The sequence below is a fragment of the Podarcis melisellensis genome (assembly GCF_964234715.1).
Source record: "Podarcis melisellensis genome assembly, chromosome: 11".
In the NCBI taxonomy this organism is placed as follows: domain Eukaryota; kingdom Metazoa; phylum Chordata; class Lepidosauria; order Squamata; family Lacertidae; genus Podarcis; species Podarcis melisellensis.
The window spans coordinates 44,732,393-44,754,503 of NC_138543.1; the positions used below are offsets into that span (position 1 = coordinate 44,732,393).

A 22,111-nucleotide genomic window follows, 5' to 3' on the forward strand; every position below is an offset into this window, starting at 1 on the left:
AGCAATTGGTATTCAGAAGCATATTCCCACTTCATGTGCTGAAAATCCCTGGCGTTTAACTGTATGAGAATGATTCATCTAATAAAAAAAAATATCACGCAAATCAGAGTTTTACCTTTTGCTTAATGACTCTAGGGGAATAGGACACCGATCTAGCCCAGAAGGAGTACCGTTGAGTATTTGCCACAGGATCATTTATGTCCATGTAGCTTAGCCCAGCTACAGCTCCGGGACTTCCTCCCTCAACTAACGGGTCAGCTCGAATCTGATTGCTTCTGGTACCTGGAAGCACAAAAAGAGCACAGCATTTTAAAAACAAGCGTTTTGTATTGTCAAACTGTTGTGTCGTGGCACGTACAACTGACATCTAAATAGACTTAAGAACATATAAATTAAGTACAGTTGTACCTTGGATCCTGAACGCCTTGGTACTCAGATGTTTTGGCTCCAAAAAGCTGCAAACCCAGAAGTGAGTGTTCCAGTTTGCGAATGTTCTTTGGAACCCAAACGTCCGATGGGGCTTCCATTGGCTACAGGAGCTTCCTGCAGCCAATCAGAAGCTGAGCTTTGGTTTCCAAATGTTTTGGAAGTCGGACAGACTTCCAGAACGGATTCCGTTCGACTTCCAACATACAACTGTATAGTATAAGAACATAAAAGAAGAGCCTTCTGGATCAGGCCAGTGGCTGACCTAGTAAAGCAACCTATTCTCACAGTGGCCAGTGAGAGGTTTATAGAAAACCTACAAGCAGGACTCAAGCGCAAGAGCCCTCTTCCCTAATGTGGCATCTGATATTCAGAAGCATGGCTGCCTCTGACCTTGGAGACAGAGCACAACCATCTCCATGAATGTTTCTAATTCTCTTTGTAAAGCCATCCAAGTGTTAGAATTCCTGCTCCATGATTGCAGTCATGGGATTTTTGTCTATCACATGACGGTATATGTTTTGACTCCACAGAGTGGGAAGTGACGGAAGTGTTTGTGTTACTGCGTTCCGTGAAGTGGGACTATTGTCCTTTGTTTTCTCTCTCTTTGCTGTCTGATGCTAGAAAGAGAGGGAGCCATGTTGCAGTGCTCTCTGTGTGTTTATATGTAAATAAAGTAGATTAGCCAAAATGCTGAGTTGCTGGGGTTCTGTTATGCAACTGCGCAAACTCTGTGGATCCCTAAGTGTACCAGTGTCGGTTGGCACTGGTCGCTGTGATGTTCGGGCTGAAGAAAGCTTATGAAGCTCCCGAACGATCGACCAGGAGGAAGGGAACATGCCAGTCAGGCATGTGTCTCTACCAGGGTCGTACTTGAGTGTAGGCTGAACTCCTGACACCAGGTTGGGGGCCATCATTGGGTCAGGGCTGGTTCAGCTGCAAGTCAGCACAGAGACTCGGAGACAAGCAGTCAAGTTGATTCTTTGCTCAAGGAAACAGAATACAAACAGAGAAACCTACGGCAAGACTGGCCTCGGTTATGCAGTTGCCAGAGCCTCACACTTCCCCCTGCATCGCCTCCTCGTCCACCTGTTTCCCCAGCAGTCTTAAACTCCTTCAGAGAAGGGCCCCCATGTGCTCTTTGCTCTGCCTCATTGTGCCCTTGGAGACAAGGGAGCTGCGAAGCTGAATACAGTAGGACCGGCAGGCTCCTGTTTGCTTTAGTGAAACATTCGAATCGGTTAAGCCGGACGACTGCTATTGATCAGGAAGCCTCTCCAAGAACACACACACAACTATGTACCTGAAGATTGTTTCAGCAGTTGATCTAGTTTGTTGCATTCTGTTTTCTTCTTCTTTACGAACAGAAAATTCCAGCCTGATGAAGTGCATTTGTGCATGTCCAGCATGCTCAAACCTAGGCCAAGAAATGGGCATTAACCTTGATGATCAATGAATGATCGATGCAATCATTTCCAATGTGCAGGAAAATGTCCCACAGAACTGGGTCCCAAGGTAGCCTGGAACTTCTTAAGCAAGATGGATTTATTTACTGATTTGCTTGTTTATTAAGAGCTGCATTCCACCTTTCTGCCTAAGCAAAAGGCTTCAAGGCAGCCTACACATTTTTTTAAGGTCTCAAACAGAACTGTAAAGGAACCATCAACAGGTGACTCCAGTCTCTGGTTCTATCAAGGCCAAGCACAACTTGCCAGAAATCAGCTGGCAAGCAGAGATGAAGATGCTGACATCACGTATATTAGTAGATGAAGACACAGATGAATAGCCATTTAGATGGGTAGTGTCACAACCTACATAGACTAGCTGCATGAATCTTTTACCATCTTGGGAGAGGAAGGCTAACAAAAGAGGTAAGTATCCCAGACTCTGGAAGAGGGAGAGGAAATCAGGTAAAAATGGTGAGTGACAGCAGCATCCAAAGGAAGGTGGGAGGAAAAAAAACAGGTTTGGATATACCAGTGGCAGCCTGTAACAGGAGATCTGTGGATCATACAGCTAATAGGGGTAAGAAACAGGATCAACGCCAAGGACTCCAGTGATTTAAAGGGGGTCTGAGCTCTTGTAGCAACAACTCCAACCAGTATATTCTGAAGTAAGAGTATAGTCGCATTCTGAGGGTCCTCTGGGGGTGGGAGGGAGTGGGAAAACAGAGAGTGAATTTAATGGCTGATACACCGCTGTGGGTTAAACCACAGAGCCTAGGACTTGCTGATCAGAACATTGGCGGTTCGAATCCCCATGACGGGGATTCGACGGGGGTGAGCTCCCGTTGCTCGGTCCCTGCTCCTGCCCATTTAGCAATTCGAAAGCATGTCAAAGGGCAAGTAGATAAATAGGTACCGCTACGGCGGGAAGGTAAACGGCAGTTCCGTGCGCTGCTCTGGTTCGCCAGAAGTGGCTTAGTCATGCTGGCCACATGACCCGGAAGCTGTACGTCGGCTCCCTCGGCCAATAAAGCGAAATGAGCGCCACAACCCCAGAGTGGGTCTTGACTAGATCTAATGGTCAGGGGTCCCCTTTACCTTACACCATTGTATCCCACCGGCAAAACAGCGACAGTCTGGAAGTGTACTAGAACTAGATTCTACTCTTGCTTACTAGGTTAAGGGCTCCTCCGCATTTCATATAAACAGAGAATAATGTTTTGGGGTTTCTCTGCTGCTTGCATGCAAGAATAGAATGCATTTTATTCCCAAACTCACTCCTTTATACTGCGGTTGGCACTGTGGTCTAAACCACAGAGCCTAGGGCTCGCCGATCAGAAGGTTGGCGGTTCGAATCTCTGTGAAGGGGTGAGCTCCCGTTGCTCGGTCCCTGCTCCTGCCAGCCTAGCAGTTCGAAAGCACGTCAAAGTGCAAGTAGATAAATAGGTACCGCTCCAGCGGGAAGGTAAACGGCATTTCCGTGCGCTGCTCCGGCTCATGCTGGCCACATGACCCAGAAGCTGTATGCCGGCTCCCTCGGCCAGTTAAGCGAGATGAGCGCTGCAACCCCAGAGTTGTCTGCGACTGGACCTAATGGTCAGGGGTCCCTTTACCTTTACCTCACTCCTTTACTATTTGGGAATGATTGCTGGTACACTACCTTGTGCTTTTGCACTGTCTGAAGCAACATGAAAGAGAACTTTGTAATGTCCTCCCAAAGATCCAGAGTGCAGGAAATGTGTTCCGAAACGTTCAATCAGCCTTCGGTATGCATTATATTCATAGAAGGTGGGAAGGTTAGCAAGCTCTTTCCAGAAGGGCTCAGCAAGATTTAGAAGTTCCGGCTGTTTATTGATGAACTGAGCAACTTCCACGCTGTTTTCGATAACCATGAGCAGATTACTCTAGGAAAGCAAAAAGAATATATAGAACTCAGGCAGTTATTTTCACAATAGTAGGAAAGTGTTTATAAAAAGAGCAATTTACAGCTGATATCTCCTGGATAAAGAATTCTTTGTTAACTGCTGGTTAGCTATTTGGTGTCAGAGTTCAGCAAACAGGGAAATACTGAAATTTCAATCTACCTGATCCAGTAATGCAGAGGTTTTCAAACTTTTTGGGTCCACGGCTCCCTTGACCAACTACATTCTTTCTGCGGCATCCCTGTGGGGCTCAGCAGCTCTGTTATATCACCCCTTGCCTGCAGAGCTGGCAGCCTCTCACTCTTTTCGAACACCCTCCCTTGTGGAGTGTTTCCTCAGTCTCCTCTCCTCTCTGCTCTGCTTGGGTCTCTGAGTCTCTGAGCTGCTCCACCTGCCCCGAGGCCGCCTCAGCTCCTGGCAACCAGCGCCCCCTGGCCAGCCCCAGAGGCACCATTTACTGTGGAGTTTGTAGCCAGGGCTGCTGCAACAAACAGCTGTGCAAGCCTCTGAGAGGCAGAGATGCAAGAGGGCATCAGAGAAGGGATAGGAGGAAAGAGGGCCAGTGTTATACACAGCACTCCTGACCATCATTCAAGGCACCCCAGGGTGCCACGGCACACCGGTTGAAAACCACTGCTGTAATGGATGATGAGGACGATGAGGGGAAGAAATTCAGTTCTATTCACATTTTGATGTGAATTTGATGTGTAAAACAGAACGCAAATCAAAGCACAGTGATCCTTTAAATTTTGCACGTTTTCAACTTACAATATGCACACATAACTGTGTATATTAATAGACACTGTGTATGAAAGCACACAAATAGTGAAAATAACATTAAAAATGCACTAAATTTGGGAAAATTGCTTGCAAGAAATTATGCAGAACACTGGGTACCTTTGAATGGCTATTTTCAATTGTATTTTTGTCTTTCCGGCGGTATTTTTCCCCAGTTGCAAGCCTCTCTGTGTGTTTTCTATAAGCCCAGGAACTGTTGTAAAATTCAGCGCTGAAGTCATTCTGAATGGTCACCTATTAAAAAGAAGCAAATGTATCTATATATAAAATTCTCTAGAAAGAAATAAAATATTGGCAATTCTATTGTTTCTCAGCCCAGATACTAGGTACCTCCATGCTAGCTATTTTCTTGAGGAAATGTACAAATTTAACTCATGCCACCCAAAATTGTGTGTGAAACATTAAACCTAAAAATCCACAAACCACACCAAATTTAGTGTATTATAAAGCACCTGTCCCCCTCCCCAGCAATTCTGTCATGACTGCCAGATACATGCTTTCTCTTTAAAGTTATTGTGATGTACTGCAGGTTCTTCAGAGTTGCCTTTCCTCTGTTCCTTCTAGGCAAGGCCTACAATTTAAAACTGTGTCTCCAAGCCCCTGTCTTTGCTCTGGAGCTTTCCCCTCAAAAACTGCTCTTTAAAGCTCAATTGGAGTAAACATCCATCCACAGAAAACCCAAATTGACTGCTCTGATTTAGCTTTAAAGAGTGGGTTTTAGTGGGGAAAGCTAAGGTCAAAAAACCACTCGGAGACGGAACATTTGTGGACCTCTGCCTGGAAAATGTGGACAAACGCTGTGCCCATGCAGTATAGCTCAACCTGAACCCTAAAGATAATGTAAATTCTTGCTTCCCCCAACACACCTTTGCATTTTAAAAAATGTTGTTCCACTTGTATTTTTAAGCAAGCCAACCTAATTCACATCACCTGGACTAATCACTGGATCTTAAAATAATTATGCTATGGGTTTCACACATTCTACATTGCAATACAGTTCTTAGATTTAAAAACATACCCAAAATGCATACTGCAGAATAAAGTGCTTTTAGAAATGTGTGCATTGAGATAAAACATTTATATTTGTATACCTATTATTAATATTATGATTATTATTTGTATACCACCCAATACCTGTAGATCTTAGGGTGATTCACAATATAAAAACAAACAAGCCACAAAATCCATAATAAAAATAAAAAACATGTGATGAGTATATTTAAAGTTTTTCGGTCCTTTTTAAATTGAGAAAACGAGCTGGCATAGACTTGTGAATGAACACATGAAAAATGGACTCCGACTGGAAGTAGACTGAGCCGCCCATGAGAAAGACTGTATACCAGTGGTAGGGAATTTGCTTCCATGCAGAAAGTCCCAGATTCAGGCATCAGCATCTTCATGTAGGGCGGAGAGAGAGCCCTGCTTGAAATCATGGAGAGCAGCTGCTAGTCAGTGTAGAACAAACTGAACTAGATGAGCCAACGGGCTGGCTCAGTATAGGGCAACTTCTTATGTTCCTGTCTAGAAGCAGTTTGCCGGGTGGGACAGAAGCACTACACTAGCTTCCATACAGAAGAAGAAGAGTTTGGATTTGATATCCCGCTTTATCACTACCCGAAGGAGTCTCAAAGCGGCTAACATTCTCCTTTCCCTTCTTCCTCCCCCTCAACAAACACCCTGTGAGGTGAGTGGGGCTGAGAGACTTCAGAGAAGTGTGACTAGCCCAAGGTCACCCAGCAGCTGCATGTGGAGGAGCGGAGATGCAAACCTGGTTCACCAGATTACGAGTCTACCGCTCTTAACCACTACACCACACTGGCTCTCAGGTGCATTGCTATTGGTTGTCAGGAGGAGCATAGCGGAAGTAGTTCAACAAGGTGCAAATGCACCAGCTGAGCCAATCCAGCTCTCTTGCACTGTGTTTGCACTGCACCAAACTCTTCTCCTTGCCAGATAGGCAACAGAGACCCAGCTGCCAGGATGCTAAAGTTCTGCCCTCGCTCAGCCAGTGGGCTGCTTCTGTTCCTATCCTCAGATGATACTGTGACTGCAAAACAAGCAATCAAACACACCTGAAATGTGTAAGCAAGGACACTGTCACTCAGCCGATAGTATTCTCTCTGGTCTCCACTGAACACTTTTCTGCATTGGCCACCAAAGCTCTTAGTATGGATGACTCCACCTCTGCTCTCACCCGTAAGAGCGTCAAAGCTGCAACCAATCAGAGTCAGGACACAGATTGCAAAGTTCACAGAATTTAGAAACATCCGTTGTTAACTAAATGTTAGCATACATCAGCAGACTACTTCCAAAACTAAATTATGCAAAGAACAGGGCACTCTGTAATGAGATTTTGTACTGGCAGAGCTACGATGCAAATCCCTGCCATTGCAAGTTACATCAGGGAAAATAAAACAAAATGTTTCCCCTGGAGTGTGTCAACAGAAAAGAGCAAGCACCTGATAATTCTAATGCATTTTATCTCCATGGCAACTGCCCCTGCTATGTTACATTTCCAGGTAAAATTAATGCAACTTGACAAACAACAATGGTCAATCTCCTCGCATCTTTTTTCTCCTCCTGTGTTCAGCCTGAATTGAGGTCACCAACAAGGCCACGGGGACACATAAAGCCTGTAATTTATTTGCTTTGAAATAATCACCTGCCATTTATGCTGAAGTTCTGGTAAATCCACCGAGAGCTAAGGAACAGCAGCAGTAGTTCATTGTGACCGTTCCTATGAGCCATGGCAGGGAGGTGCTAGAGTATACCTCCCCCACCTGCAACATAGGGATTATTATATTGGCCTATCCCACGTGTGTTTTGTAAGAATAGCTGAGGTAATTATTGTATGCTGTTCAACTCTGCCCCCTCCCATGACATCACATGCCTGACGTCAGGATGTCTCGGTGGCCCCCCACAATCAAGCAAGCAGTGACAAGAGCAGCAGTAGCAACCTCTTTGTGCCTTGCAGGGTCGTCTTTACCCAGGGGTGCAAGGGGTGTGGGGCACCCGGGAGCTGAATTATGTGGGGTGCCAAATGTATATCTACTGTATACTGGTCCCTCTCGATCAGCGGCAGTGAAAAGCAATGGAGCGAAAGTCAGTCGTCGTCATCCCCCGGTCGCTCTGTTACTCTGTAGCATCAAATATTCCTGATGAGTCAGGAAACAAAAGCAGTCCCCCCCCCCACTGCGTTGTTGTTACAGATGAGTGATTTCCCCCCTACAAAAAGGTCAACTTTGGCTCCTCCCCAAAAAGAGCTCAATAAAAGTTAATTTGGGGGTACTGGGCGGATCTTTGCACCCTGGTGGTGCATATGTTAAAGACAGCCTTGTTCTCTCTTTGAGGAAGGCAAGGAAGGTAAGGCTCAGAGGGAGAGACAGGCAAATGGGCAGTAGCAACAACAATGGCAAGAAAGAAATGGTCCTCGTGCTCTGGGAGGTTGGCCCCTTAAGAGCAACTCTCTCCCTGAGGACGTCCCAAAACAAATTCCAAATGGCCTGTCGGAGCTACAACGCTCATGAAAAGATAAATCATATGGCCACGAGACAATGGGTGCGAAATATTTGAAGACCTGAAACTACATAAACGCTTCGCCCCATATAGTAGCTAAATGTTGTTGTTCCTCATAAATAACCAATAATCATTGCAACAAAATGAATAAGAATGACAAAGAACTCACCCTGCTCCTGTGAGCTCTACATTAGGAGGCGGCTTCAAAAGTGGCTTGGTGTTTTCACACACTGTCTTGATCTCATCGCATCGGTCCTCATCAGCGCCATCTTCCTCACAGTCGTGATCTCCATTGCACACCAAAGATTTGCTAATGCACTGCCCTATGGCCATAAAGACAGGTAACACAGGAACGATGAAAAAACTCTTGCACCCACCCAGAGAGCAGAACTGATTCCTCTGAGACTCCTCCATGTTTCTTCAAGTGTCTTGGAATTTTCTTTCTGTGAGATGGGTTGCTTTGGTTTGGTATTTGAGACTGAAAGCCAGCCCCCGCCTCCCACTAAGTTTCTGGGGGGTTACTTGTCCTTTGTGACAAGGCAAATCTCCTTGGCAGGCTCTTTAGGGGCTTCTCTGGAAACCTCATGGGCAAGCAAGGTCCGTTGGAGTGTAGTGAGCCCTTCTATCCTATCCTCAAGTTGTATATATGTGTAAATAAAACCATATTTCCTAAAGACATCAAGTGTCCATTAACCTTCATTCCAAGGAAACTGTACCCTGGGTAAGCACTGGAACTCCTGGGGTCTCTCAAAGCTCAGAGATTGGGGTGCAGGCAACAATATTTACCATATGTGGTGTTATCTGATGCCTGAGAGTTCTGTTATTTACCAAAGTCATTTACTGCGAGTCCCTCTAGAGACCCTGCATAAAGAACTCTCTGTCTCTGTGTGTGTGTATATATATATATGAATTGTAAAAATCATAATAAAGAGTTACACTTGTATTCCCATATCTCCCCCTTTTTGGTCCCATCAGCTCCTGCTGTGGAACAGTCATAGAATAATAGAATCATAGAGTCGGAAAGGACAATGAACAGGTCAGTTGAATTCTTGAAGCAACGTACCTGATGAACATCTAAAACGATTGCCACATCCGTCTTCTGTTGGGCACCCTCTCGTAGGAACACAAGGACGGGATTCAAAGGAACTTCCTGGACATGGCTGTCCTCCAAACTGCCCATAAACTGCTACGGTCCGTCTGCGAATCTAAATCCAAAAAGCAATCCTTTAGGCTAGAAGTAGGTTCCGGTGGTGCTCTTAGGGGCAAGGGGGATGATATGTTAGCTCTGAATTTGTGCCCTTCGAAGAAAGGGGAATGTCACAAATTTCCTGTGGAGGCAGGTAGGTCCTTGCTGGGCCTTTTTGCCTCTATATCCATCATCTGCCACTCTCAGTGGTCAGATGTAGGGTCATGAACTTCATCCCTAAAGTGCAGTCCTAATTGCGTTACTGTAGGCCAAAAACTCTGTATTGCTAGACCACATGTTCACCATTTATGGTGTGGGAGTTTGCTTAAAGAGAAAATTAGCTAATAATCTGGTAAGAAAACTTGGATTGTTCACTGGCACTGCCTTAATCGAGAAACATTTCAGCTCCTCAGGCAATGAATCTTGTAAAAGTAACCAGTGAAGAATATAAATACGGAAATAATTTGCAATTTAATTTGAGAGTTATTGTTGTGGGGGAAACAGGCGGTTCTATTTGGCCACATCAGCAGCAAATGAAAAACAGCGGTTTGGTTTATAGGCTGTCTGTTCCTGGATTTATATATCCTCTGCTAGAGAACTCAGATGCGAGGAAATTAATCAATATAGGAAAGCTAAAGTAGTGTAGTTTAGCTAGCTGAGGTTGCAATCCTATACCTGGGGAGTAAGCTCCATTGAGCACAATGGGACTTGTGCCTGCATAGGCACGCATAGGATTGCCCTGTAAGGCAGCAATCCTATGCACATGTGGTCCCACTTAACTCAGTAGGATTTACTTATGAGTAAAGATAAATAAGATTGAGGTGTGAAATATAGGGTGTTTCAGGTGGGATTCAATCACATACATTGGTACCTCAGTTTTTGAACGTAATCCATTCCGGAAGTCTCTTCGAGTTCTGAAACGCTTGAAAACCAAAAACTGAAAGCAGAAGCCTCAAAATGGAAGCCTCAATATGGAGAACTCAAAATGGAAGCTGCATTTCCTGTTCGACTTTTGAGGCGCGTTCGAAATCCAAGGCATTACTTCTGGGTTTTTGGCGTTCGAGTTCTGAAACGTTCGACTACGGAGATGTTTGAAAACTGAGGTACCACTGTACTGGCATATTAACTTTGCATAGTTAGAGAGGCCTTGTAGGGGAAGAAGCACTGGAAAGTGTGGGATAACACTTGCTCTGCCACAATCTGGAAGAGGCCACAAGGGCCATCAAATCCAACCTCCTGTGTCAGGGAACTGTCATCGGCTCAGAGGCGAGAAATAGAAGGGCAGTTGTGTTACAGGGAGCCTCCGAAAATCTTGTGAAGCAGTTCCTCTTCCAGGGAGGAGGAAAGCCCCCCCACCTCCAGTGGGGAAGAGATGCAAAGACCAGAGGATGCTGGTAGGAGCCTTAACACCGCTTCTGGGCAAGCCGGTCAGGAAGGAAACACGCCCTTGCCATCACCCATCCTGTGCAGTAGTTTGAGGCGCAGAGAGGGGAGGAGACGGTTGGGGGTAACGGAACTCTTATGTTGGGGGAGGTCCAACAAAAGACCACTCCCGGATTCTGCTAGCGATTGAGCCAGACATGAGCTTTGGGGTTCTTCACTGTAAATAGTTTGCACCAAAATAAAGCCTGTAAAACACAGGTCGAAGTCCTGCCTGGTTACTCTCGAGCAACCGCAACAGCTACCTGACACCCTGCAATGCAGGAATCTCTTTGCCCAACATGGGGCTCAAACCCATGACCCTGAGATTAAAGAGTCTCATGCTCTGACAACTGAGCTATCCTTCACACAATGTTGTCTACTCTTCCCGCACACAAATCAGAATGAATGTTCAAATAGCCAGCATCATTTAACCTTCCCAAGTTAAAATAAATGAATGAATGGTCATAAACAGGACTTCTGGATGCATCTGTAGTGACTGGCGAAGATGACTTTAAGCAATGGCTGCAGATGAAGATCTAGGGCAGCATTTCCCAAACGTTCTCTTCACAGACCACTTGCAAATGGCAGTGTCTTCTTGCTGGACCCTGTATTGGTTTTTCTGCCCAATGTAGCAATTTTAATGTGTTGTGCTAGTATGATACTAAGTGTATTTTTATTAGCCCTCCCCCCCCGTTATATATTGTATTTTATTGTACTGCAACCTAAGGTGTAATTGTGGAATTCATATTGCCATGATATACAGTATAAGAAATAAAAGAAATAACAAAAATGCAATCAAACGCCAATTTAATATGATGGATATACCATCTCCCATCTTCAACCACAAATCCACAGATACATTTTAGGTCACCTGCTGGCCTGAAGACCACACTTTGGGAATCCCTTATCTAGGGCATGATCCTCTGGGAAGTTCTCCTGTGCAAACCCTTTTGAAATAATAGGCTATGCTGAAGCTCAGCAGTGTTGCTGTGCAGTTCCCATTCCAAGGCACTTGAGCAGGAGAACTTCCCAAACGACTGTGCCCTAGACCAAGAGTGGGCAATCTACTGGTAGATCTGTGGGAGATCTGCAGTAGATTGGCCAGGATTTCCATTTTTTTAGTCGTTTAACAGTAATAACAAAATGATTTTCCCATCTCAGTTAGACTGCTGAAATGAAGGAAAGCTAAAAGGATTTCCCATGAAAGGGTTAAGCTCAGTTCTATTCTGGTGCTGAAAACAAATCCCTTAGGGTTCAGAATGTACTTCAAAGCACCATGTGTGTGTATATGTGTCATTAAAATTTTAAGTATATGCTATTTGCACCTGGTTCTGGTTGGTAGATACTGGAGAATTAATAAAAGAACTAAGTGCATCACGCAAGTCTGCCCATTCCTGTCCTAGATCTTCATCCGTAACCATCACTTAAAATCAACAAATTACCTCTATAATCCAATTAATTCATGATTATTAATAAACATATGATCCTCAAAATAATGGGTAACAAAATAATGGCAATGACCGCTCCCCGCTTAAAACGGGGGGTGCCCTTTGCGTGGACGCGTGCAGCCCCTAGACCTGGAGCGGCTCCAACAGCATAGGCTAGGCTTTGCCTTCCCTCAGGTGGGATACCTGGAGGTCTCCGCCTACCTCAGTCAGTTGTCCAATCCCACCTGGGGGAAGAGTTGCCAAGGAGACCAGGCCAGGTAGGGGTGGGATTACCTGCCCACACAAAGGAGGGAGGATCTTACCTGGGAATTCTCACTTGGCTCCAGAGCTTCTCCCACCCTACCCACCCTCAGTCAATGTCTTATGTTGCAGGTTAATTTTCCTCACAGGTTTTGCAGGTTAATTTTTCTTCACAGGTATGCGAGCGCTGCTACGTTAAGGTCGCTGTTAAAGGGCCGGAAAGGAATTTCCCTGCATTGGCATTCGCCTTTCCCGTAGCAAAACATCACAACTTTGGCGGTATCAGGCCTTGGGCGGAATCCTTTTGTCCATCTTCCTCTTTGCGGCGGCGATACCAGGGTTCCCCGTTAAAGGGGTTTCTGAAGGGAGGCTTTGACCGTACGCCGGAAGGTCGTCATTGCTCTCCCCTGCGGCGGCGTCGTTACGGGGGCGGCCATCTCTGCTTGAAAATATGTTCTCCAGAGCCGGCCCATCCCCCCCCCCCACACACACTGGATAACCCTGATGCTCCCTAGGTCCCCGGCTGGGGACTGGGGAGGGAGAATGCCCAATGCCTGAGCCAAGGTCTACCCACATTTGAAATTTAATAAAGTTGTGGCCAATTTAATCCCATAGCACGTTGTCTTGAGTCGTTATTCCACATGACGGGGGGGACCGCGCAGGATCTGGGGACTCCGCCTGTCCACGCAATAAGATTGTTGTTGTTATTACTACCCGAGTAGCATACAAATGGCACACATTTATAATACTATACCTGAGTCTTGGTACAGCCATCACATTCTGACCAAGGACCAAATGGATTCCAGCTGCAATGGACTGGAGACGCCCTGTTGGGGAGAAAGAAAAATACTGTCAAGGTTTCAACGTTGGGAGAAGGACCATAGGCCAATGGTAAAGAACATGCAGAAGATCCCAGGTTCAATCACAAGCATCTGCAGGAAGGTCTCGGAAAGATTCCCATTTGATCTTGTAGCTGTCTGTTTTGAAAAGTTGTTGACTTCCTCCATAACAAAGTAATCTTGAGGAATCCCAGAGTTAGTGGATGGCCTGCATCTCAATCATCCTGCTCAGCACTCCTCCTTCCAACCTAGTCCCTATATAAACTATGAGTTATAGTCAGTCCTGCTCAGAGCAGATCCAGATAACAAACCTAAGTTAATCATGTCCATTAACATCAGTGGGACTACTCTGAGCAGGAGTAGCATTGGCTGCAACCCTGTGCTGCTACTGCCCTATGAACATTTCCTTGGGAGAAAGTCCTGAGTAAATGTGGTTAAGATTCCTGAATGGGGTAACTGTGCCCCTGAAGGAGCAGGTGCACAGCCTGGGAGTCATTCTGGACTCACAGCTGTCCATGGAGGCACTGGTCAAATCCATGTCCAGGGCAGCTGTTTATCAGCTCCATCTGGTACGCAGGCTGAGACCCTACCTGCCCGCAGACTGTCTCGCCAGAGTGGTGTATGCTCTAGTTATCTCTCGCTTGGACTACTGCAATGAGCTCTATGTGGGACTACCTTTGAAGGTGACCCGGAAACTACAACTAATCCAGAATGCGGCAGCTAAACTGGTGACTGGGAGTGGCTGCCAAGACCATGTAACACCGGTCTTGAAAGACCTACACTGGCTCCCAGTACGTTTCCGAGCACAATTCAAAGTGTTGGTGCTGACCTTTAAAGCCCTAAACGACCTCGGTCCAGTATACCTGAAGGAGCATCTCCACCCCTATCGTTCAGCCCAGACACTGAGGTCCAGCGCTGAGGGCCTTCTGGTGGTTCCCTCGCTCTGAGAAGCCAAGTTACAGGGAACCAGGTAGAGAGCCTTCTTGGTAGTGGCACCCGCCCTGTGGAACTCCCTCCCACCAGAAGTCAAAGAGAAAAACAACTACTAGACTTTTAGAAGAAATCTGAAGGCAGCCCTGTTTAAGGAAGCTTTTAATGTTTAATAGACTATTGTGTTTTAATAGTTTGTTGGAAGCCACCCAGAATGGCTGGGGGAACCCAGCCAGATGGGCAGGGTAGAAATCATAAATAATTATTATTATTATTATTATTATTATTATTATTATTATTATTATTATTATTATTATTAGGCTGCACATCTTGCTGATGAGGGGCTCATGCATATGGTCATATGCTGCCAATAGTAAGCTTCCTGTGCGTCCATCAATTCTTCCTTGTCCGTAACACGTTCTCCTCCAAATCACTGCCTTTCCACACTTTCTCCTTCCTCAATCCAGATTTTCTCATTCCCTCTCCTTTTGGAGTATCCCTGGTAAGAGAAAATCCAGACTGATATAGGAGAAAGTGTGGGAAGGCAGTGATTTGGAAGAGAACATCCTACGGACAACAGAGAATTGATGGAGGTGCAGGAAGATTGCTATCCTCACTATAAGACTGCATTGAGAAAAGCCATTTGCTCTTCTTGCCTTGCTGCTGGGCTGCTCCAGTTCTCTGCTTGCCTGATTCACAGCTCTTCCCCTTTCTGTTACTGCACAAGGCCATGCTTTTTATGTAGCAGATCATACGGAAGTGTGGAGCAGCCAGTGGTTGCTGCAGCTTCACCAGCAATTGATTTTACAAAAGTACAGCAGCGCTTCCTGGCACTGGGAAATGTGCACCAAGTACCAAAGCATGTTTACTCTGAAGAAACTGAAGTGGTACCACTTGTACTGCTTTTACAGCCACAGCTCCCACCAAATAATCTTTGCAGGGAATTGTAGGTCTCCTAACAACTCTCAGCACCCTTAAAAGCTATTGTTCTCAGGATTATTTGGAGGGAGCCATGACTGCTAAAGTGGTATAAGTGTGGATGTGATCTGTTAGGGATGCTGGAGTGAGAAGATATGGTCTCCAAGGTCCTGTCCAACTCTATGGTTCTATGATTCTATCATAATATGAAAAATTATTGCACATGCTATAGCTATGGGGTTCTCTTTTTCCCCCATAGAGCTCCTGCAGAGTTGTGGAAATCGCAGGTTTGAATTTCTGATTTTTGTGCAGCCGTCAATGTCCAGGACTTCCACCTTTAACAATTGCATAAAAATAAGGAATTCAGTTTGTGATTCCACCCCCTCCCTTGCAATAGCCTTTGTCTATAGCCTCCTTTGCAATAGCCTTGTTTACCAGCTGAATTCCTGCCTATCTTGAAGCTGTTAAAAGCACAGGAGTCCTACCAGAGAGAGAAAAAAGTTGGCAACCTAGATAAGAAGAAAGAAAGATCACCCTCAGTCCTAAACTTAGACTAGCTACTCAAGCCCTACCACTGAACAGAGGAAAATACATGCTGGAATATATACGCTCATCCCTTTTCAAAGTACCAAATAACCTCTCACCTTGACAAAGCAGGAAAGGAGCCCACAATTGCCATCAGAACGAATGTCCCAAGGGCCTAAAAAGAAGGAAGGGGAGGCTGGGATTATCGTTTGACTCACATTTGGTCTGATTTTCTAAGTATAACAGCATGAGCCTAACCATGCCTACTCAGAAGCAACTTGTATTGACTGCAAGGGAGCTAAATCCCAGGTAAATGGGGTTAGGATCGCATCCAAATCAGACAGAACTCAAAGGCAAGCAGCTGTGAAAGTCGTAGGGCTGAATTGAAAGGTTCCAGTTATTGCAACTCACCATGTTCCCATCGACACTCCCTCCCCCCTTACATCCTGGTAGTTCTGCATCCATATGCCTTGCGTAAATGAATATTGCATTAGACTTGGTTTCATCTGCAGAAAGTGGCTCAATGATTGCCTTACCTTCATGTTGGGAGAAAAGCTCAAGCTACACGGCAAGTAGCAGTGAAGAAAACATTCCTCCTCTGGGAGAAGAAGGCAATTTAGAACCAGGAGGAGCCGTCGTCAGTCTGTCTGTCTGTCTCAAAACTTCTGGCGACTTAGCCTGCCTGGCGGTTCTGCTTTTTCTTTCACAAGAGAGGCCTTAAGCAATACGGAGGAATGTTAACAATAACCCATCTCCTCTCCTCTAGGGACACTAACAGCCTGTTCCTGTAACTGCCCAAGTATCTTAAAATAGTAAGAACTAGATTATAAAACAAAGCTTGGCTTGGAGTGGAATATAGCCCTGGAGATTTTTTTTTAAGAGTCTAGGAAGCTGCCTTGCAACATGTCAGACTGTTTATCCATTTAGACCAGTGTTGTCTATGACTTTGACTGGCATCTGCTTTCTGGACCCTTTAGGGGAGTAGCACAGTGGCAGAGCATCTTCTTGGTATGCAGATCTCAGGTTCAATCCCCAGCACCCCTGGGTAGGGCTGGGAATGTCCCCTGCCTGTAACTCTGGAGAGTCACTGCCAGAAAGTGTAAAGGTAAAGGGACCCCTGACCATTAGGTCCAGTCATGACCGACTCTGGGGTTGCAGCGCTCATCCTGTCTATAGGCCGGGGGAGCCAGCATACAGCTTCCAGGTCATGTAGCCAGCATGACTGAGCCTCTTCTGGCGAACCAGAGCAGCACACGTTTACTTTCCCGCCGGAGCGGTACCTCTTTATCTACTTGTACTCTACGTGCTTTCGAACTGCTAGGTTGGCAGGAGCAGGGATCGAGCAACAGGAGTTCACCCCGTTGCGGGGATTCGAACCACCGACCTTCTGATCGGCAAGCCCTAGCCCAAGCCCACAGCGCCACCCGTGTCCGCCAGAAAGTGTAGGCAACGCTAAACTAGTGGGACCAATAGTCTGATTCAGTATCAGAATATCCCCTCCAAGCTCCCTGATTTTCCAGGCATAGTCCCAAATTATAAAAGCTTCTGATTTGATCTACCAGTGCTGCCGCCACTGAGCTGGGGGAGGAGGATGAGCCAGAGTTTGCCCAGAGTGGCAGCAGCAGTGAGGGAGGATCCCATTGGCTCTCCAATGGCCCCATGCTAATTTAGACATAGAGATGCAAAGTTAGCTATAACCCTGAAGCCTTCCTGCTAGGAATTAAGGGTAATGAAATCCCAAACTTCAGGAGAGTCTTTATGTATGTTACATTCGCTGCCAGAATCCTAATCGCAAAAGGCTGGAAGGGAGATATCCCATCTAAATCAGACAGGCAAAATAAAATAAGAGAGTACGCTGAACTGGCGAGATTATCAGCAAGGCTAAGAGATGTTATGGATGAAAAAAATTATCAGAGAGTAGAATATATAGAGTATATTTCATGAAGAAGTGTGCATGCACACGAAAGCTCATACCAAGAACTAACTTAGTTGGTCTTTAAGGTGTTACTGGAAGGAATTTTGTTTATATAGAGTCTATGTAAAGGAACATTGTCAAAAGATCAGTCCGCTGGCAGGTCTTGATTGAGCTTCAACGTGCAATTAGGATAATTTTATAAAATAAAATTGATAATAAGTTAAATAACATGGAGAAGGTAAAGTCTAAGTGTGTATTTAAGGAATTTAATTTGGGAACAGAAGGGGAAGATCGGAATCCTTGTATAATTTAATCCCAAATGTATACACAAAGCAAGTATGAATAATTGTTTATTTTTTATTTCTCATTTTGACTATAACATCTATTGTACATTTCTGTTATAAAGTTTTCAACCAATAAAGCATATATACATACAAAAAACAAAAAACAAAGTTAGATATAATCACTAGGATTTTCAGTTGAAACACAACATGTAGTGGGGAAGATTTGCAAGAACGTCTTCAATCAAGGTGACTAAGGCTGTTTTGGCACTGAAACTCTGATTGGTTTAGATAACCTGCTTCCTCTAGGGAGGACCACTTCAAGAGGGGCTGCATCCTCACCTTTTTCAAGGTGGCAGGAATAACTTCCTCCCATAGTGAAGCATTAACCACTCCCTCGATCCATCCTGTCAAGCACCTCTTACTTGATTTAACCAGCCATGATGGGCAGGCAGTCAGGTTCACAATTACAAGCCTCTTGCTCACATTGCCAGGCTGCGACAACATCCACAGTCTGTAACTTGGTAGTGCTCCATGGCTGTCCAACAGACCTGAACTAATTTTGGCATCGTTCAGCATTGTTGTTGTTTAGTCGTTTAGTCATCTCCGACTCTTTGTGACCCCATGGACTAGAGCACATCAGGCACTCCTGTCTTCCACTGCCTCCTGCAGTTTGGTCAAACTCATGCTGGTAGCTTTGAGAACACTGTCCAACCATCTTGTCCTCTGTCGTCCCCTTCTCCTTGTGCCCTCCATCTTTCCCAACATCAGGGTCTTTTCCAGGGAGTCTTCTTTTCTCATGAGGTGGCCAAAGTATTGGAGCCTCAGCTTCACAATCTGTCCTTCCAGTGAGCACTCAGGGCTGATTTCCTTCAGAATGGATAGGTTTGATCTTCTTGTAGTCCATGGGACTCTCAAGAGTCACCTCCAGCTCCATAATTCAAAAGCATCAATTCTTCAGCGATCAGCCTTTTTTTTGGTCCAGCTCTCACTTCCATACATCACTACTGGGAAAACCATAGCTTTAACTATACAGACCTTTGTTGGCAAGGTGATGTCTCTGCGTTTTAAGATGCTGTCTAGGTTTGTCATTGCTTTTCTCCCAAGAAGCATTCAGCATAGTTCCAAGCAATTTTGACTTCCAAGTGCTTTGCAAATCTTGTAGAAAAGGTATAATCTTTCCAGAACCAAGTATTCCTTCAGACAATGATAGGACTGAACAGTCTTCCCCAACCTGGTGCCCTCTAGACATTTTGAACCACAACTTCCATCAGTTCTGGCCTGCACAGTGGTTGGAGAAAGCTGTGCTAGAATTTCTGCTTGGACAATGGAACAGCTGAGGAACGGACAACGGAACGAAGAACCAAGGAAAAGAAAAAGTGAGGAAGATGAGGCAATATGGTGCCATGAGCTTCAGCCTTCCCCAAACTTTTTGTTCAGTGCAGTAAGTAATTTAAAACTAGACAATACTGGAACAGAATGTCTAGGGACTAATGGGATGTTTCTACTTGGGTCCCTTCAGGCTATTTCCATCTGTCGTCTAGAACAAAACAAGATACTGCCTAAGAAAGCTTTAATTCTTCTTCCTAAAGCGTTGTAGCATTCCAAAGAGTCTATTAAATTTCCTTATGAGTTTTGGGTTTCTATGCAACAGATATTCAGGTTCCTCCTTAAATTTCAAATGGCTTTGGAGCATAACAACATCACACTCATTAAAATTGATTTTAAGTCATGGATCTTAAGAGGTCCTCTGATCTCGATCTGAAGATTGCAGCTGATAGACAACCAAACTCATCCCTGTTAATGTCCAAATATTCTCCCTCTGCATTCATTATCTGTTATGTTCCCAGATGCCAACCCTTTCTCTCTATTACTTCTACAGATGGTGATGGTCAAATTACGGCTGGCAAGAGAGAGAGAGAGAACATCGGGCTGATATGTTCTTAGCTTGGGAAATTGGCTGTCAGCGAGAGCTTCTGGACTTTCTTCTGTTAGCAAATGTCATTTACTTTTTCTAATTAGCTGTAATTAGCTGGCTCCAAAGTTCTTAAGGTATTTATCACATTTCAGGGACTAATAGAATGAGCCTAGGGACATGCCTTTTGGAAATGTGTCAAACGACAGTGTTTGGCTATTTTCTGCAGCACAAACGGTTCTTTCCCAGGGGGCTTAATGGAAGCAAACTTTCATAGGAGCCTAATCAACCTTCTGTTGCCTCCAAGGAAAACAAAGGATTTATTTGCACATTCATGCAGCAGGTTCTATACAACATCATCCACTGTGGACACAGGGTCGCTGAAATTAAGATATGAGTTGCAGAACCATTCCTTAAGCTCTCAACCTTAGAAGTGCAATTTCAGCAACTAACAGTACCAGTTTTGGATTTCAGGTGGTAAAGAATACCCAGAATTGGCAAATGAAGCAGTCGTCCACCTGCAGCATTTGGTGTCATCTGTCTTTGTGAGCTGGGTTCTCAACGATAGTGATCCTCAAAACTAACCCACCACAAAAACCCTTATGTTTAGTAGTAAGAAATGAGTCACGAGGTAGCCTTTCTAATATGACCCCTCCGTGGAATGAAATCTGGAAGAACAAACATGCCCAGATGCCTCAGTAAAACCCTTCAGAATATTTGTATCTTGTAGGATTCAACTTTAAAGAAATAGTGGGGCGTCTGACTTCACCATTCTCTTTAATTTGACTTCACTTTAATTTCAATTTCCCTGCTGACCTTTTGAAAATCACAGTAGTTACAATCACTTATTCCCTCCCACCCTCTCAACCCCAAAAATAATTGGGCGATGCTAGCAGTTAACTGGAGGCATACTGACCTCTAGCGGCAATCTGTGTTTGTGTTGTCCACATTAAGCCTGCACAATGTAACTAGCAGAGCACCAGTTGACAACAGTCGTATTTTGGCAATCTAAGGCAAGCAGCGAAACCAAGAATTTTATCAATCCCTGATGTGCTTGATTTGGTGGGGCTCAGCCCTGCTGGCCTCTGCCTGCCTCCAGCAATATAGGATTCCTAAAACTGATGTGGAGTTCCCAATTTCACCCACTGAACATGCAGGCAGGCCTAAGTGCCACTAGGTGGATTCTTGCCTGCAGCAGCCACCCAAGCCTCACTGTTGGGGTTCAGCATCCACAGAAGTCGGGCCCAATTGTTGCACCAGTTTCAGGCTGTTTTGGGGAAGGGACATAGCTCAGTGGGAGAGCCTCTGCTTTAAGTGCAAAAGGTCCTGGGCTCGATCCCTGGCATTTCAAGGAAGGGCTGAGAGAGACATGCCTGAAACCCCAAATGGGCTGCTGCAAGTCAGTGTAGACAATACTGAACTAGATCAGGGGTCAGCAAACATTTTCAACAGGGGGGCGGTCCACTGTCTCTCAGACCTTGTGGGGGGGCTGGACTATTTTTTTGGGGGGGGAGAATGAATTCCTATGCCCCACAAATAACCCAGAGATGCATTTCAAATAAAAGCACACATTCTACTCATGTAAAAACACCAGGCAGGCCCCAAAATAACCCAGAGATGGATTTTAAATAAAAGGACACATTCTACTCATGTAAAAACACGTTAATTCCCGGACCGTCCACACGCTGGATTTAAAAGGCGATTGGGCTGGATCCTGCCCCCGGGCCTTAGTTTGCCTACTCATAAACTAGATCATGGGTAGGCAAACTAAGGCCCGGGGACCGGATCTGGCCCAATCGCCTTCTAAATCTGGCCCGCGGATGGTCCAGGAATCTACATGAGTAGAACGTGTCCTTTTATTTAAAATGCATCTCTGGGTTATTTGTGCGGCATAGGAATTCGTTCATTATTTCCCCCCCAAAAAATATAGTCCAGCCCCCCACAAGGTCTGAGGGACAGTGGACCAGCCCCCTGCTGAAAAAGTTTGCTGACCCCTGAACTAGATTGCTCACTGGTCTGAATCTGCTCCTATAAGTGGGGCAGTGATTTGCCTTCACCTTCCTGTCCGTGTATGTTCTGCCCCAGGAAGCACACTAGGCCTCTGATAATGATACTGCCTTCTAAATGCTTTTTATATACCACATATATATATATATATATATATATATGCTTTCGTAGATTTTCACGGGTACAGGAATGCAGGTTTTGGTGTCCTCGGGTGTCTTCCCGTGTAAAAGTTGGGGTGTCTAGGCGACGTTTCGACGAGGTCTCACTCGTCATCTTCAGGCTGGTGCTTTCGGCTTCTTGTTACTGGAACAGAGCAAGATCTCAGTGTTTTAGTTCCTATAAATACTGTTGAGGGGGTGTGGTGTATAGCCTCCAATG

At 45.2% G+C, this 22,111-nt stretch overlaps 1 protein-coding gene across 1 annotated transcript in view; it reads right to left on the bottom strand.

Annotated features, from left to right (window-relative positions):
- The window catches only part of C7 (complement C7), a 36,114-nt gene extending 19,721 nt beyond the window's left edge, over window positions 1-16,393 (bottom strand). Inside the window, exons 1-10 of the mRNA XM_081929657.1 lie at window positions 16,152-16,393; window positions 15,735-15,790; window positions 13,158-13,230; window positions 9,171-9,312; window positions 8,277-8,430; window positions 6,664-6,802; window positions 4,691-4,825; window positions 3,532-3,775; window positions 1,730-1,843; window positions 116-282 (exon numbers count right to left, since the gene is read on the bottom strand). Of these exons, the coding sequence (XP_081785783.1) occupies window positions 116-282; window positions 1,730-1,843; window positions 3,532-3,775; window positions 4,691-4,825; window positions 6,664-6,802; window positions 8,277-8,430; window positions 9,171-9,312; window positions 13,158-13,230; window positions 15,735-15,790; window positions 16,152-16,157 (1,230 nt within the window). The 5' untranslated portion in view covers window positions 16,158-16,393. The remainder of the gene's footprint in view (window positions 1-115; window positions 283-1,729; window positions 1,844-3,531; window positions 3,776-4,690; window positions 4,826-6,663; window positions 6,803-8,276; window positions 8,431-9,170; window positions 9,313-13,157; window positions 13,231-15,734; window positions 15,791-16,151) is intronic.
- Window positions 16,394-22,111: the final 5,718 nt, after the last annotated feature.